General features: G+C 39.4%; 1 protein-coding gene across 1 annotated transcript in view; it reads right to left on the reverse strand.

Moving 5' to 3' along the window:
• The window catches only part of LOC128208736 (uncharacterized), a 121,293-nt gene that overhangs the window by 86,862 nt on the left and 18,049 nt on the right, over window positions 1-16,382 (reverse strand). Inside the window, exons 6-10 of the mRNA XM_052912284.1 lie at window positions 13,837-14,017; window positions 13,201-13,270; window positions 12,652-12,724; window positions 11,480-11,554; window positions 4,277-4,379 (exon numbers count right to left, since the gene is read on the reverse strand). Of these exons, the coding sequence (XP_052768244.1) occupies window positions 4,277-4,379; window positions 11,480-11,554; window positions 12,652-12,724; window positions 13,201-13,270; window positions 13,837-14,017 (502 nt within the window). The remainder of the gene's footprint in view (window positions 1-4,276; window positions 4,380-11,479; window positions 11,555-12,651; window positions 12,725-13,200; window positions 13,271-13,836; window positions 14,018-16,382) is intronic.

Raw genomic sequence — 16,382 nt, forward strand, 5'->3', positions numbered from 1 at the left:
TTGCTTTTATTAGTACACTATATATAGAGGGGCTTTTAACAGTACAATAACTCCGATCCTCTGCATGATTTTTCACCATGTTAAATGATTGTTTAACTACAACAAGAAAGCCATTGAATGAACACTTTTACGTGCCAATTTGCTTGATTTTTTTGTGAAAGGGGCATTACAAGCAAGTTATTAAAACCAGAGTTATGGGACTTGCTTTACATGTGCACTATTTTCTCTAGCAACATATGTGCCAGGTTCCGTTTGAATGTCTTGAACAGTTTCTAAGTTAAGGTCAATTATGTTAAGGTTTTGCATTTTATTGTGTGAGTGGTATTTTTTTTAAAAAGGTACAAAATATTGTGCAGAATTTTCTCCAGCAACATATGTACCAAGTTTCACTTGAATATCTTCAACAGTTTCTAAGTTATGGTCAAGGTTAAGTTTTTGCATTTAATTGTTGTGTTTTCAATAAAAGGGCATACATCAAAAATCATTCAAATTAGAGTTACAGACCTTGATTCACATGTCAGTATTTTCGGGCAAAATGAATACTGAATTTAATTTAAAACTGAGTCTCATAGACTGGTTGTTTTGACAACTTTTTCTTGGAATGACAATTTGAAATGGAATAGATATTTTGTGTAAATGTCTGGAAACCAGTGATATAAGACTGCTGACAAAAGAGCAGATCATAGTTTTTCATATCTAATTTTGAAAACTGATGTTTTATGGTAAAACACTTTAAGAAAAATGAAATGTTGGCAGATCTGTTGAGTTGTGAGTTATCTTATAGGAATAAATTGAAGGCACTGAAGCCAAAATGAGCTGATTCTAAGACCAAAAAATAAAAAAAGGTTAAAACTGTGAGCATGTGAGAGTGCAGCTTTAAGTTACAGCCAAGGTTAAAACTGTGAGCATGTGAGAGTGCAGCTATAAGTTACAGCCAAGGTTAAAACTGTGAGCATGTGAGAGTGCATCTTTAAGTTACAGCCAAGGTTAAGACTGTGAGCATGTGAGAGTGCAGCTTTAAGTTACAGCCAAGGTCAAGACTGTGAGCATGTGAGAGTGCAGCTTTAAGTTACAGCCAAGGTCAAAACTGTGAGCATGTGAGAGTGCAGCTTTAAGTTACAGCCAAGGTTAAAACTGTGAGCATGTGAGAGTGCAGCTATAAGTTACAGCCAAGGTTAAAACTGTGAGCATGTGAGAGTGCAGCTTTAAGTTACAGCCAAGGTTAAGACTGTGAGCATGTGAGAGTGCAGCTTTAAGTTACAGCCAAGGTCAAGACTGTGAGCATGTGAGAGTGAAGCTTTAAGTTACAGCCAAGGTTAAAACTGTGAGCATGTGAGAGTGCAGCTTTAAGTTACAGCCAAGGTTAAGACTGTGAGCATGTGAGAGTGCAGCTTTAAGTTACAGCCAAGGTTAAAACTGTGAGCATGTGAGAGGGCAGCTTTAAGTTACAGCCAAGGTTAAAACTGTGAGCATGTGAGAGTGCAGCTTTAAGTTACAGCCAAGGTCAAAACTGTGAGCATGTGAGAGTGCAGCTTTAAGTTACAGCCAAGGTTAAAACTGTGAGCATGTGAGAGTGCAGCTTTAAGTTACAGCCAAGGTTAAAACTGTCAGCATGTGAGAGTGCAGCTTTAAGTTACAGCCAAGGTTAAAAAAATGCACTATTCTGAAGAATACAACAACACCAAGAGTATGACAATACCTCAACTTCATTTCTTCACATATCAGATGAGCTGATATATATATCAGGGACTTTTAAATCAACAGGTTCCAAAAGACAAAGACAATCCCTCTCCAAACTTCCTCCACCCAACCCCACCCCAATTACATGTACGCCCTCTCCTCCTATATCCCATCCCCCACCCCTACCCTCCTACTCCAAAAATGAACTCGAATGAAAATAAAACTTCTGCGCCAATTATTTCCTTAGGAAAATGGTTATTAGCTTTAAGGTATATACTTTTGATCTATTCTAAAAATATTTATATTTCAAATACTAATTCTTAAGCCTAAAAAGCGGAAGTGAAGAAATTCAGTATTTTTTTAAATGCTAATATTTTCTACTTAATCACAAGAACCTGATAATAATAACAATAACAACAGGATCTGTATAATTAAGTCTCACTTGAGTCATTCCCTTAATAATCAAACTTATAATGCTTATTTCAAGCCCTTATATATATGCTTAAAAGCCCTCACACAAATTCATTCTTTAACAAAACAATACTCGGAGTGACAATTATACAAAATAAGGTTATTCACTACCATTAAAAATGTATATATATATACAACTCTCTCATTAATAAACGCCTGCTTAACATTTTACAAAGAAATAACTGTATGCTTTTTGTCAATACAAAGTTTCAACAAGATTTCATTTTTCATATTCGCTATCAGATAAATATATAACAGGCAATAAAGAAAGTGATTTATCATGTTTGATGTCACTTCTCATTCCAATATTGTGTTAAAATATACAGGGTACTCAATATCCATTCATAAGCCCTTTACACCCAGGCATGATATTAGCAGTTTGGAATGGAATTATTATCATTTATTACAAGTTATGAAGACATTTCATGGTTTATAATAGATCTCTAGGTTTCTAAAGCTCATTTTTCCATTGAGCCATTAAAAGAATCCAGCCCACTTTTTTACAGACTAGCCGCCTTTATTAGCTTCATGAAAAACCTCCTATGGTATAAAAATACATATTGTCCTAACTTTTTTTATATTTGCTTATTTCATAACATATAAAAAGAGTATGTTAATGAAGAATTAATTAGAACATTAATCATTTTTGTATAGCCTTCTGAACGATTATTATTTATGGAGGGAATGGGCTCCAAATGTCTCCAAGGAGGTGATTATTTCTTCAGCTTTTGTATATCATTCTGACCTACCAGATTCTACTAAACTTAGAGATCAGACACTAATTATCATTTTTAGTTAATAATCTATTCAATATTACGAAATAACTTGGGCTCTTAAAAACATATATTGAACAAATATCGAGTTTGAGAGATGTTTGTTAGACAAAATATGCCCACTAAATGGACTTTTGTTATAAATAGGTGGATAATAAATAAGTTTTCATGAACATCAAGGTTGAGAGAAACATTTCGGGTTTTAATCTGTGAACAAATTTTGGTAAGACTCAGCTCAGCATCACAGGTTATCTTAACCATCATCTACTGTTCATCATAGGGCACCCTACTCCTGAAGTTTTACAGTCTTAAGTGACAAGCCAATCTCTCTGTTGCTGTGCAAACAGGCCAATGTCTACAAACTACCAGACCTAAGGACAGACAGAACATATAAAAGCTCAATGAGAAAACAACTGACAGCTCAATGACAGAACTACTGACAGCTGACACCTCAATGACAGAAAACTGCCAGCTCTATGACAGAACAACACCCATCTTAATGACAAAATAACAGATGGCTCAATGACAGAACTTCTGACAACTCAGTGACAGAACTTCTGACAACTCAATGACAAAACAACTGACAGCTCAATGACAGAAACACCCATCTTAATGACAAAAGAACAGAGGGCTCAATGACAGAACAACTGACCACTCAATGACAGAACAACTGACAACTCAATTACAAAAACAACTGACTGCTCAATGACAGAACAGCTGACAGCTCAATGACAGAACAACACCCCTCTTAATGACAAAACAACTGCCAGCTCAATAATAGAACAATTCCCATATATTAACAACAAAGGAACAGAGGGCTCAACGACAGAACAACAGCCATCTCAATGACAGAACAACACCCATCTCAATGACAAAATAACAGATGACTCAATTACTCAATGACAGAACAACTGACAGATCAATGACAGAACAACTGACAGATCAATGACATACTTACCAACAGTTCAATGATAGAAGGACTGGCAGAACAACTGACAGCTCGATGACGGACCTACCAACAGCTCAATCACGACACAACAGACAGCTATATAACAAAACAACAGACAGCTCAACCTGACAGAACAAATGGCAGCTGAATTTGCAGAGCAACTGACAGAAAGGCTAAACAACAAACTAACAGCTCTTAACGGACAGCGCAACTGATGTCTTGACTTATCTCTGTATTTCAAAAGTTGACATTAAAAGCTTAAAACACCATCTTCTTCTCCCTTCTGTTAACTCTCATTATTTCATGAACTATTCTTTCTTAATGATTGCCAGTCATATTCAGAACTCAAGAGCATTGTAAGTAGTACTTGAAGTAAGAATACCCCCTCTTATAAATTACTAACCTAGAGTTTTGATGACATATCCGAGAGTGACAAGTGACTTGTTGATATTGGCCCCCTCTGTGAGTCGCTTCCTGAAGTCGGGTTTTGAGCTTGGATCTGCACGCTCACTGAAAAATACACCATTACAATATAACAACTAGGTTTGTCTTTTGCATGAAATTTTGAGAAAATGCTTCAATATATGTCCCTTTAAATATACTTTTTACATTAAAGATATTCCACCTGTCACAATGACGTTTAATTCGCATACATTGTGAAAAGACGACATGCTTTCAAAAAATAAAACCAACATTTTTTCTTTCTAATATGGGTTAAATATCTTAAGTAATTGAAATGCAAATGTTTGAACAAAAACTCAATCAAAGCAATTTCACATTCATATTTAAGCATTCGTGTACCTTTACCACATACCAAACTGGCCCTTTGTTACCTAGAACCCCTACTTACACAGGTGTTAAAGGGTACAGAGATATCGCAACATTTCTTTGACAAGTGCTGGCCATTTTAAATATGCTGCCAATTTCACTTTTGTAGCTAAGTAGATTGTATTTATCTGTTTCTGTGTTACCAAGCCACACCATGCTATTTAATATTTCACCCTTGATCCTAATCTGTGGCAATGACAGGCATATCAGAGAGCAAAAACTTGGATGAAGTTGCATTGTTGAAAATCAGAGAAGGTACTTTAAATAATGTGAAGATTTTGACAACTCAAAGTGTTTTAAAACAAGTCAATAAAGTAAATGGGCTTATGGGTTATGAAAGCAAGTGGTAAGTCACATGACTATCTCCCCATACCCTCCTCCCCCAACCACAAAGTAATAAATGATGTTTTTGAAGGAGGTTAAAAAACAGGTAACAGATGCACCGTTGCCAGTGCTATACAAAGTACACTAGCCCCAACCCCATCCCCATTCCTCAACTGGATACAACAATGATAAACTTACCCCCTCCCCCATCCCCAATCCCATTCCTCAACTGGTATACAACACTGACAATCTTACCCCCTCCCCCACCCCATTCCCAGTCCTCAACTGGTATACAACACTGAAAATCCTACCCCCTCCCCCAACCCCATTGCCATTCCTCAACTGGTATAGAACACTGATAATCTTACCCCCACCCCCATCCCCATTCCCATTCCTCAACTGGGTTCAACACTGATACACTAACAACCAGTCCCATTCCTCAACTGGGATACAACACTCATACACAAACCCCCACCCTCATCACCAGTCCTAAAATGGGATACAGCACTCATACACAAACCCCCAGTCCCCTTCCTCAATTGGGATACAACACTCATACACTAACCCCCAGCCCCATCCCCTTTCCTCAATTTGAATACAACACTCATACTCTTACCCCAGCCCCATCCACAGTCCTCAACTGGGAAACAACACTCATACACTTACCCCCAGCCCCATCCCCAGTCCTCAACTGGGATACAACACTCATACACTAACTCCCACCAACTATCCCCAGTCCTCAACTTGAATACAACACTCATACACTAACCCCCAGCCCCATCCCCATTCCTCAACTTGAATACAACACTCATACACTTACCCCCAGCCCCATCCACAGTCCTCAACTGGGAAACAACACTCATACACTTACCCCCAGCCCCATCCCCAGTCCTCAACTGGGATACAACACTCATACACTAACTCCCACCAACTATCCCCAGTCCTCAACTTGAATACAACACTCATACACTAACCCACAGCCCCATCCCCATTCCTCAACTTGAATACAACACTTATACACTTACCCCCAGCCCCATCTCCAGTCCTCAACTGGGATACAACACTCATACACTTACCCCAGCCCCATCCCCTGTCCTCAACTGGGATACAACACTCATACACTAACCCTCAGCCCATCACCAGTCCTCATCTGGGATACAACACTCATACACTAACCCCAGCCCCATCCCCAGTCCTCAACTGGGATACAACACTCATACACTAACCCCCCCCATCTCCAGTCCTTAACTGGGATACAACACTCATACACTAACCCCCAGCCCCATCTCCAGTCCTTAACTGGGATACAACACTCATACACTAACCCCCAGCCCCATCTCCAGTCCTCAACTGGGATACAACACTCATACACTAACCCCCAGCCCCATCTCCAGTCCTTAACTGGGATACAACACTCATACACTAACCCCCAGCCCCATCCCCAGTCCTCAACTGGGATACAACACTCATACACTTACCCCCAGCCCCACCCCCAGTCCTCAACTGGGATACAACACTCATACACTACCCCCCAGCCCCATCCCCAGTCCTCATCTGGGATACAACACTCATACTCTTACCCCAGCCCCATCCACAGTCCTCAACTGGGATACAACACTCATACACTTACCCCAGCCCCATCCCCTGTCCTCAACTGGGATACAACACTCATACACTACCCCCCCCATCTCCAGTCCTTAACTGGGATACAACACTCATACACTAACCCCCAGCCCCATCTCCAGTCCTTAACTGGGATACAACACTCATACACTAACCCCCCCCATGTCCAGTCCTTAACTGGGATACAACACTCATACACTAACCCCCAGCCCCATCCCCAGTCCTCAACTGGGATACAACACTCATACACTTACCCCAGCCCCATCCCTAGTCCTCAACTGAGATACAACACTCATACACTTACCCCAGCCCCATCCCCAGTCCTCAACTGGGATATAACACTCATACACTAACCCCCAACCCATCTCCAGTCCTCAACTGGGATACAACACTGATACACTTACCCCCATGCCCCATCCCGAGTTATCAACTGGGATACACCACTGATACACTAACACCCAGCCCCATCCCCAGTCCTCATCTGGGATACAAAACTCATACACAAACCCCCAGCCCCATCCACAGTCCTCAACTGGGAAACAACACTGATACACTAACCCCCAGCCCAATCCCCAGTCCTCAACTGGGATACAACACTCATACACTAACCCCCAGCCCCATCCACAGTCCTCAACTGGGAAACAACACTGATACACTAACCCCCAGCCCCATCTCCAGTCCTCAACTGGGATACAACACTCATACACTAACCCCCAGCCCCATCCACAGTCCTCAACTGGGAAACAACACTGATACACTAACCCACAGCCCCATCCCCAGTCCTCAACTTGAATACAACACTCATACACTAACCCCCAGCCCCATCTCCAGTCCTCAACTGAGATACAACACTCATACACTTACCCAAGCCCCATCCCCAGTCCTCAACTGGGATACAACACTCATACACTAACCCCCAGCCCCATCTCCAGTCCTCAACTGAGATACAACACTCATACACTTACCCCAGCCCCATCCCCAGTCCTCAACTGGGATACAACACTCATACACTTACCCCAGCCCCATCCCCATTCCTCAACTTGAATACAACACTTATACAATTACCCCAGCCCCATCCCCAGTCCTCAATTGGGATACAACACTCATACACTAACCCCCAGCCCCATCCCCAGTCCTCAACTGGGATACAACACTCATACACTAACCCCCAGCCCCATCCCCAGTCCTTAACTTGAATACAACACTCATACACTAACCCCCAACCCATCCCCAGTCTTCAACTGGGATACAACACTCATACACTAACCCCCAGCCCCATCCCCAGTCCTCAACTGGGATACAACACTCATACACTAACCCCCAGCCCCATCCCCAGTCCTCAACTTGAATACAACACTCATACACTAACCCCCCCCCCATCCCCATTCCTCAACTGGGATACAAGACTGATACACTATCCCCCACCCCATCCCCAGTCCTCATCTGGGATACAACACTGATACACTATCCCCCACCCCATCCCCAGTCCTCAACTGGGATACAACACTGATACACTATCCCCCACCCCATCCCCAGTCCTCATCTGGGATTCAACACTGATACACTATCCCCCACCCCATCCCCAGTCCTCATCTGGGATACAAGACCGATACACTAACCCCCCACCCCCAGTCCTCAACTGGGATACAACACTCATACACTTACCCCAGCCCCATCCCTAGTCCTCAACTGGGATACAACACTCATACACTTACCCCAGCCCCATCCCTAGTCCTCAACTGGGATATAACACTCATACACTAACCCCCAGCCCCATCTCCAGTCCTCAACTGGGATACAACACTGATACACTTACCCCCATGCCCCATCCCGAGTTATCAACTAGGATACTCCACTGATACACTAACCCCCAGCCCCATCCCCAGTCCTCATCTGGGATACAACACTCATACACTTACCCCAGCCCCATCCCCAGTCCTCAACTGGGATACAACACTCATACACTAACTCCCAGCCCCATCCCCAGTCCTCAACTGGGATACAACACTCATACACAAACCCCCAGCCCCATCCACAGTCCTCAACTGGGAAACAACACTGATACACTAACCCCCAGCCCCATCCCCAGTCCTCAACTGGGATACAACACTCATACACTAACCCCCAGCCCCATCCACAGTCCTCAACTGGGAAACAACACTGATACACTAACACCCAGCCCCATCTCCAGTCCTCAACTGGGATACAACACTCATACTCTAACCCCCAGCCCCATCCACAGTCCTCAACTGGGAAACAACACTGATACACTAACCCACAGCCCCATCCCCAGTCCTCAACTTGAATACAACACTCATACACTAACCCCCAGCCCCATCTCCAGTCCTCAACTGAGATACAACACTCATACACTTACCCCAGCCCCATCCCCAGTCCTCAACTGGGATACAACACTCATACACTAACCCCCAGCCCCATCTCCAGTCCTCAACTGAGATACAACACTCATACACTTACCCCAGCCCCATCCCCAGTCCTCAACTGGGATACAACACTCATACACTTACCCCAGCCCCATCCCCATTCCTCAACTTGAATACAACACTTATACAATTACCCCAACCCATCCCCAGTCTTCAACTGGGATACAACACTCATACACTAACCCCCAGCCCCATCCCCAGTCCTCAACTGGGATACAACACTCTTACACTAACCCCCAGCCCCATCCCCAGTCCTCAACTTGAATACAACACTCATACACTAACCCCCTCATCCCCATTCCTCAACTGGGATACAACACTGATACACTATCCCCCACCCCATCCCCAGTCCTCATCTGGGATACAACACTGATACACTATCCCCCATCCCATCCCCAGTCCTCAACTGGGATACAACACTGATACACTATCCCCCACCCCATCCCCAGTCCTCATCTGGGATTCAACACTGATACACTATCCCCCACCCCATCCCCAGTCCTCATCTGGGATACAAGACCGATACACTAACCCCCCACCCCCAGTCCTCAACTGGGATACAATACTAACCCACAACCCCCAGTCCTCAACTGGGGTACAATAATTACCCCCAGCCCCACTCCTCAACTGGGATATGACATGGATACACTTACCCCAACCCCATCCCCAGTCCCCAACTGGGATACAATACTAACCCCCAACCCCATCCCCAGTCCCCAACTGGGATACCATACTAACCCCAACCCCATCCCCAGTCCTCAACTGGGATACAATATTAACCCCAACCCCATCCCCAGTCCTCAACTGGGATACAATACTAACCCCCAACCCCATCCCCAGTCCTTAACTGGGATACAATACTAACCCCCAACCCCATCCCCAGTCCCCAACTGGGATACAATACTAACCCCAACCCCATCCCCAGTCCTCAACTGGGATACAATACTAACCCCCAACCCCATCCCCAGTCCTTAACTGGGATACAATACTAACCCCCAACCCCCATGCAGTCCTCAAATGGAATATAAAATGAATTCCCCTCACACTGAGAAAAATATAGTATTTAATTCTTAAAAGCATCAGAATATTAGATTTCAAAAAAGTAGAAAACACATGTTTGAACTTAGTTCAATAACCTGATTTCACAAATATTGACATCATTTATTGGGGTGAGTATACCCTATCAAAATAAATAAGGCCAAGTATTGAAAGAAAAAGCTCCAACTTCTTGAGACTAATTCAGTATCAGCATTTTTGATTCAACTTTTTCATTTAAAGAGTGTTTACATTTTTGAGTTGTGCCTTTCAAAAAAATTGTTTTCTAACACACAGCTTAGAAAAATAAGCATGAAACGTCTTATTCAAATGTTTAAGAAGACTTCGGCCCACAAAATCACTGAACAAAAAAATCACCGAATGGAAGATATTTTCGAGTACTCCAATACTTTTTTCACTTGAATATTTAGCTATCTTTTAACATGTAAAATATAACTATCATGCATCATTCAGGACTTGACTCTAATCCATATTCAATGTAGGATTCGCAGATGGTAAAACAAATATTTAAGTATTTGCATTTTCAAGAGCCCCAATAAGTTAACTCCTAAGACCATATTACATAAAATATATCATCTACATAAAATCTATTTTATTGAAAACATGGCTGTTATGTCAAAGAGTTATTTAGCCTAACTTTAAATTTAAAATTTATGTTTTCTTTCAAGCACTTAAAATACTTTCTTATCTTTTAATATATATATACCCGTGTACCATATTGATAAAATTCAGGTCAGATTTAAAACTCAGTCTGCAAACTTCAACTTTTAATACTGCAAAACTGAGATAAAATGCTTAGTACAAATATTTTCCCTTATAGTTAATAAAATGTAGGCCATAAATTCATTAAAAAATAGTACTGCATGTAGTGTATACAGTGATTTTTGGTGCAATTTACTGCCTTCTAAAGGCATAAAGCAGCACTTAAACTATCTTGATACAAAGCCATCTTTTATAGCTAGGACAGCGGAATGTCAACCTGCTGAGGAAGGGTTCTGAGTTTGATTCCCACCAGATGCACTCAGCCATTAGCTTTCTTTTATAGCTAGGACAGCGGAAAGTCAACCTGCGGAGGAAGGGTTGTGAGTTTGATTCCCACCAGATGCACTCAGCCATTAGCCATCTTTTATAGCTAGGACAGTGGAAAGTCAACCTGCAGAGGAAGGGTTGTGAGTTTGATTCCCACCAGATGCACTCAGCCATTAGCTATCTTTTATAGCTAAGACAGTGAAAAGTCAACCTGCAGAGAAAGGGTTGAGTTTGATATCCAAGTGAATCTACACCTACATTCATTTTGAAGAACAGACACTATATTGTTTAGATATGAAAACTCGGGTACCTCCAGCCAGATCGACAAGGTTGATTTTGCTGACAATCTCACTGGGACGGTTTTCCTCCAGGCGAGCCTGAAATAAACAACTTACCATTTTAACGATACAACATTTTATAATTTAAATTAATATATTTCATTTATCCAAGTCATTTTTATTTCGCAACTATGATACCTTCCCCCAGAACCCTTTCTTTGCTATAAGCATAAGCTGTCACAGGATCATGGCAAATGCCCCTATTGGACTTTGTCAGACTAAAAATCAATTAATCTGTAAGATTAGCGTAACCTTGACCGTTGAGGGAACAATTATTAAGCTAAGGGTGATAAAATTTCCGATATGCTGTACAGTAATATGAAGTTGTATTGAAATTTGAATAAAATTGAATAAGTAAATTACAGTCGATTAGGAAGACCATGCATTTAAGAGTTAAAAAGATACTCACAAAATCATGTAAAATGGTTGTTACTGTGTGTCTGGGTGTTTGAAGATAAGTTTTGCTCTCAGTACAAAACAAAAAAATTACTTAAAACACTTATACATAAGTATTTCCTTCGATGCTGTGAGAATGATGTTGCATACTCAATATCACTTTAATCCATTGTCTTTATGACAATAATTTAGCTATAAAACATGTGTTTTACATTACGAAAAACTGAAAATAAACTGTAAATTAATACCGTAAAAGAATAACAACGGTGCGTCCTGCTAAATATTCTCGACAAAAAAAATGTTGAAAACAAATGTTAGCTATTTTGCAGTTACTCGAACCAGATTTTGTCTATACACAAGGACAGTTTGCTCAAGAAGAATGTATAGCATGAAAATACTTTCAATAAAAATACAAAGTCGAATTTCCAGGTTAAAATTTTGGTAAAAGAAATTCAGAAAATAGGGTAAATACAGAAGTAATATAAAATCAATGCAACCAAATTAAATATGACCGAGCGCAAATTGTTTTGTTTTTGTTTTTATCAGTTAATAGGTGCGGTGCGGCAAATCCGATGAACAAATGATCAATTTGAAGTTTTATGCAGCAGCAAATATACGAGATTTTTTTTGAAGTGCTAAAGATGGTAATGACACCAAAGCAATAAGGATATCTTCACATCCTTGGCAGGATTAAAGAGCTACAAATGGTGATATTCCTTGTAATTGAAATCATGAAGAACCTGTGTAAAGTTGATGGTAACAATCGCGTGGCTTCGGGAACTCTGGTCATGCATGTACGTCTCTGCTGTGACTCTGAAGGTGAAAAAATAAATAACGGTTTATAAAATCAAAGTTTTGTTTCATCCAAAATCATATTTGGTATGTGATTGAATTAAAATGATTCATTTGAAAGAAACAGAAATAAGGCACTCAGGTTAACCACTAAATGTAAAATTTAACATGAATTTGTGATTCTTTTATCAACTTCATTAAATGCTTGGATCATTTTCATGGTTTCATCTGGTGTCTAGTCCCTTTAAGTGACATTGTCGGCAAAAATGAGTCCACAGTGGAGGGCTGAGTGACTTTTCCAGTGTTTAAAAGGTATGCTGTCTCATAAGCAGTCAAAGCTATTTTTAAATATCTTTCAATTTTCTCTAACTCAATTCATCATATTGTTATTCAGAACAATTGGTTTAATTTCGATGTTTGTTTCAACAGTGAATATTTCCACTGGACTCATTTTCACAGATTTATAAAGCGCACAATTATCGCAAACTTCTCGTCACCTGTGTTCATTTCCCTTCTCCAGTAATGCCTGGATTTCTTCGTTGTTCTTCACACGATGCCATGACAACCCTGAAAAGGCAAAACAAGATTTACACAAATAAGAAACTTAATTCCATGACAGGTTTTCATACTCTATAGCATTAAAATTCATTTTCATACTTGTTTATATCAGAAACCAAGCAAACATTATACATGGTAAGCCTTAATTTATGAAACAGGTTAAGGAGTTTCTTAAAATTGAATAACAGAAAACTTAGGTAATAGTTTGAACTAATTTCATTAAGCTTGATTGTGACAATAGCTGACAGCTTATAGATTCACGCTCAAGTCTGTTTCCTAGGTAGGAACGAGGGACGAGTACTGGTGATAATGGTTGGGAACCCACAACCTCTTGGGTGAGTGTTGGCCACCAAAACCACTAGACCACTCTCACCATTAAAGAATTCTTATTACATTTCAAGTATTTATTTTAGGAAAGAATTGTTCGCAACAAATACAATTTTAAGGCAAAAATGAAAAGAAACATTAGTCTGCAGAGATTTTGAAATAATTTTGCCACAACTATTCCTCTTTTCCGCAAGAAAAAAGCGAATTCTATGGTGTGTTTGTTGGAGAGTTTTTCCCCAAAATACTACCTTTGACATATGGTCCTTCCTTCGGATGTTCCCTGACTTTAAGCGAGTAGTTTTCATTCTGTCGTAGCAGATCGGGCTGGAGAAGGTCCCGTACACGCTCGTTGTAAATCTCAAAGTAGCTGATGTCGATACGACTAGTGACATGGTCATCTCCGCTGTCTTGGATATGCTCAAATAAACCCTGGAACACACAAAATAATTAAAAGATTTTGAAAATCATTATTATAAGTTTTATTTTATTTTTATAAACCACTGCTTTATGTAAATATTTCAAATGTCATCAACACTTATCTTAAGAACCATTAGTGAACAATATGAATGTGTTTTAAACATTGAACCAATTGTTCAGAGCTTTGTTAATATTAATGACGTTGTTAACATCATAATTGTTAACCGTGCGATATTTAATGCTTTTGGAGTTTCATGGATACACGTGTGATCTGCAGTATTCTAAACAAGATTTGACTCAATTGTTTCAGCTGTACTTGCTTTGTATGAACATATGATCACATCATCTACAAGTTAACATTTCAAAGTTAACAACGATCCCATTAACAACGTTGTTAATTTTAACAAAGTGCTGATCAATTGACTCATTATTTATTTAGTTCAAAACTTTTTCAGCAAATTTTGGAAAATATATAAAAGACCATTAATAATATGCAATTAGCTTAAAGATGCACTCTTACTCCCAAATAAGATTTACCACAATTAATAATATTGTTTTAATATTCCAATAAGGATGAATGAATGTCGACAACAATGGTTCTTATGAAGGAAAGTGAGTTTAATTTGAAAGAAATGAGCATAAAACACAGTATTTCTACCTTATGAGACTATAGTAAATCAAAGTAAATCTTTTAGCATTCACCAATCATTTAATATGTTTGCGCTGGACGAGCTATTAAATACACGGTTATCATCTTGTTATAAGTAAGAAATATTTTCCATAAATGCATTATTTAGTTAGTATAGTTAAAGGTTTATCAGTCAAAATTAATGTTTGTTATACATGTGTATGTATTTATTTTGAAATAAGAGTGTTACTTTAAGATTGAAGCTAGAAATAAGATGGCAAAATTCCTTTTAATAAATAATGTAATTTGTTCGATACAGATCAGGTTAATTGCTTCAATTTGACCAGAATAAAGTTCTGTTCATTTCACCCTAAGGCAAAATATTGCTGTAGATAGAAAACAGATCTAAACTTGGTTAACGATAAGTAAAAACTGGAATTTCACTACAAGGCAATTGCTGTAGGTAGGAAACTGATCCAAATTTAGCCCGAATAAATTGAAAGGTGCTAAATAACGAAAATGGCAGATAAAAACTATGTATTGAAAGATTTATTGAAATAGTAATCGCCAATTAGATATCTGTGAAAAATTGAATATGCGAGAGCAAGAGTGATTTAACATTGAAAGGTTTTGTAAACAAACAAGTCAAATCAATTTTCTCTTTTAATACCGTCTCGAACTGATACGATTTAGAACATAATCGGTAAGTTGTGACAAATAGGTGGGTCTTTCGCGACAGTTAAGACCCGGGCTTAATAAAGCTCTTACAGTTGAGGTGACTTTTGACCAAATTTTAACAAGATTTGGTGACCTTAGGGCCTATCACAGATTAGAACTTTAATATTGACTAACATTGCTGACTAATTTAAAAACCACTGACGGTCCAACACAACAAAATGTTACCAAAGTTATCGTAGATAACTGGCTTAAACAAGGATAAGATGCGAGAGAAAATACTAAGAAAATTGGGTAAAAGCCGTCAATTTTATATCAAGTACAAACAAAAATAATTGAATCACTTATTCCAAGTCGATCAAATGAAATATTATTTTGAATATCTACAGCCAATGGGCTTGCCTATCGGCCCCAAATAAGTACCATGCTCAATCATTGCCGTTTTACAACTTTACAGACATGACATCATAATTTAGTTTAGCTCCCCACCCGCTGAAAACATGTTCTAATCTAAGCCAGTTAGAACATCATAGTGTAAAATCATAATGACTAAGAATGGGCTTGATCGCTTCATAACCAGTAAGAACATCATTGTGTAAAATCTTAATGACTAAGAATGGGCTTGATCGCTTCATAACCAGTAAGAACATCATTGTGTAAAATCTTAATGACTAAGAATGGGCTTGATCGCTTCATAGCCAGTTAGAACATCATTGTGTAAAATCTTAATGACTAAGAATGGGCTTGATTGCTTCATAACCAGTAAGAACATCATAGTGTAAAATCATAATGACTAAGAATGGGCTTGATCACTTCATAGTCAGTTAGAACATCATTGTGTAAAATCTTAATGACTAAGAATGGGCTTGATCGCTTCATAGCCAGTTAGAACATCATTGTGTAAAATCTTAATGACTAAGATCGGGCATAATCGCTTTATAGCCAGTAAGATTATCATTGCGTAAAATCTTAATGACTAAGAATGGGCTCGATCGCTTCAATTGTTCCGAACTTCTTAATGAAGATTTTCCGAAGCATCATTTTAAACTTAAGACCTATAGTAAATTGCATACA

This window comes from Mya arenaria, chromosome 11 (genome assembly GCF_026914265.1).
Source record: "Mya arenaria isolate MELC-2E11 chromosome 11, ASM2691426v1".
NCBI classification, from domain to species: domain Eukaryota; kingdom Metazoa; phylum Mollusca; class Bivalvia; order Myida; family Myidae; genus Mya; species Mya arenaria.